Below are 1,540 nucleotides of genomic sequence, written 5' to 3'. Positions count from 1 at the left end.
AGACCTGCTGTCCCCCCAGACCTGCTGTCCCCCCAACCCCTGGTGTCCCCCAACACCTGGTGTCCCCCCAGACCTGCTGTCCCTCCAGACCTGGTGTCCCCCGTCCGGGTGTCCCCCAACACCTGCTGTCCCCCCAGACCGGGTGTCCCCTGTGCCGGTGTCCCCCAACACCTGGTGTCCCCCCAGACCTGCTGTCCCCCCAGACCGGGTGTCCCCCGTGCCGGTGTCCCCCAGCCCCACCTGCAGCCTCTTGAGCTGGCGGCTGACGCTGCGCAGGTCGGCGCCGCTGCCCACGCTCTCCAGCTGCTCCTCCAGCCGGCCCAGCCGCGCCTCCATGTCGGCGTAGCTCCGCGCCAGGCGCTCGGCGGCCGCGGCCTCGGCCAGGCGCCGGCTCCGCGCCTGGCTCGTGGTCTCCAGCTCCTGCCAGCATCTCCTGAGCTCCTCCAGCTGCCGCCGCACCGCCCCGCTCAGCTCCGGCTTGGCCTGCACCAGCTCCTCGCCCTCCTGCGGGCAAGGGGGGACCCCAAAATTGAGCATGAGGGGTGGGGGAGATGTTGGTGCTGCTCCTCACCTTCCTGCAGGGAAGGGGGCAATGGGGGACCCCAAAACTGAGCATGAGGGGTGGGGGAGATGTTGGTGCTGCTCCTCACCTTCTAGGGAGGGGTTCGGGGCAAGGGGGGACCCCAAAATTGAGCACGAGGGGTGGGGGTTCTGGGGAGATGTTGGTGTTGCTCCTCGCCCTCCTGCGGGGAAGGGGGGACCCCAAAACTGAGCATGAGGGATGGGGGAGATGTTTGGGCTGCTGCTCACCTTCCTGGGAGGGTTTTGGGGGCAAGGGGGGACCCCAAAATTCATCATGAGGGATGGGGGAGATGTTGGTGTTGCTCCTCACCTTCTAGGGAGGGGTTCGGGGCAAGGGGGGAGGCTGCTCCTCACCTTCCTGGGAGGGGTGGGGGTGCAAGGGGGGGTTTGGAGTTCAAGGTGGCGACCCCAAAACTGACATGAGGGGCTGGGGAGATGTTGGAGCAGCTCCTCACCTGGGGAGGGGTTTGGAGCAAGGGGGGACCCCAAAACTCATCGTAAGGGGTGGGGGAGATGTTGGTGCTGCTCTTTGCCTTCCTGGGGAGGAGTTTGGGGTCAAGGGGGGGTTTGGAGTTCAAGGTGGGACCCCAAAATTGATCATGATGGGGTGGGGGTTCTGGGGAGATGTTGGGGCTGCTCCTCACCTTCCTGCCGGGGTTTCGTGGGCAAGGGGGGACCCCAAAATTGAGCATGATGGGGTGGGGGAGATGTTGGGGCTGCTCCTCACCTTCCTGGGAGGGGTCTGGGGGCAAGGGGGGACCCCAAAACTCATCACGAGGGGTTGGGGTTGTGGGGAGATGTTGGGGCTGCTCCTCACCTTCCTGGGAGGGGTCTGGGGGCAAGGGGGGACCCCAAAACTCATCACGAGGGGCTGGGGAGATGTTGGGGCAGCTCCTCCTCCTCTCATTGGAGTTGTGGGGTCAAGGGGGGGTTAGGGTCAAGGGGGGACCCCAAAACT

The 1,540-nt window shown here is 65.8% G+C and overlaps 1 protein-coding gene across 1 annotated transcript in view; it reads right to left on the bottom strand.

Annotated features, from left to right (window-relative positions):
- LOC121341370 (spectrin beta chain, non-erythrocytic 4-like) overlaps positions 1 to 504 on the bottom strand; it is a gene marked incomplete at its 5' end in the record, with an annotated part of 17,157 nt that extends 16,653 nt beyond the window's left edge. The window contains 1 exon segment of the mRNA XM_041414821.1: positions 241 to 504. Within this exon segment, the coding sequence (XP_041270755.1) occupies positions 241 to 504 (264 nt within the window).
- Between the last annotated feature and the right edge of the window lie 1,036 nt (positions 505 to 1,540).

This window comes from Onychostruthus taczanowskii, unplaced genomic scaffold (genome assembly GCF_017590055.1).
Source record: "Onychostruthus taczanowskii isolate IOZ18803 unplaced genomic scaffold, ASM1759005v1 scaffold477, whole genome shotgun sequence".
In the NCBI taxonomy this organism is placed as follows: domain Eukaryota; kingdom Metazoa; phylum Chordata; class Aves; order Passeriformes; family Passeridae; genus Onychostruthus; species Onychostruthus taczanowskii.
This window is presented reverse-complemented; position numbering and strand designations above follow the sequence as displayed.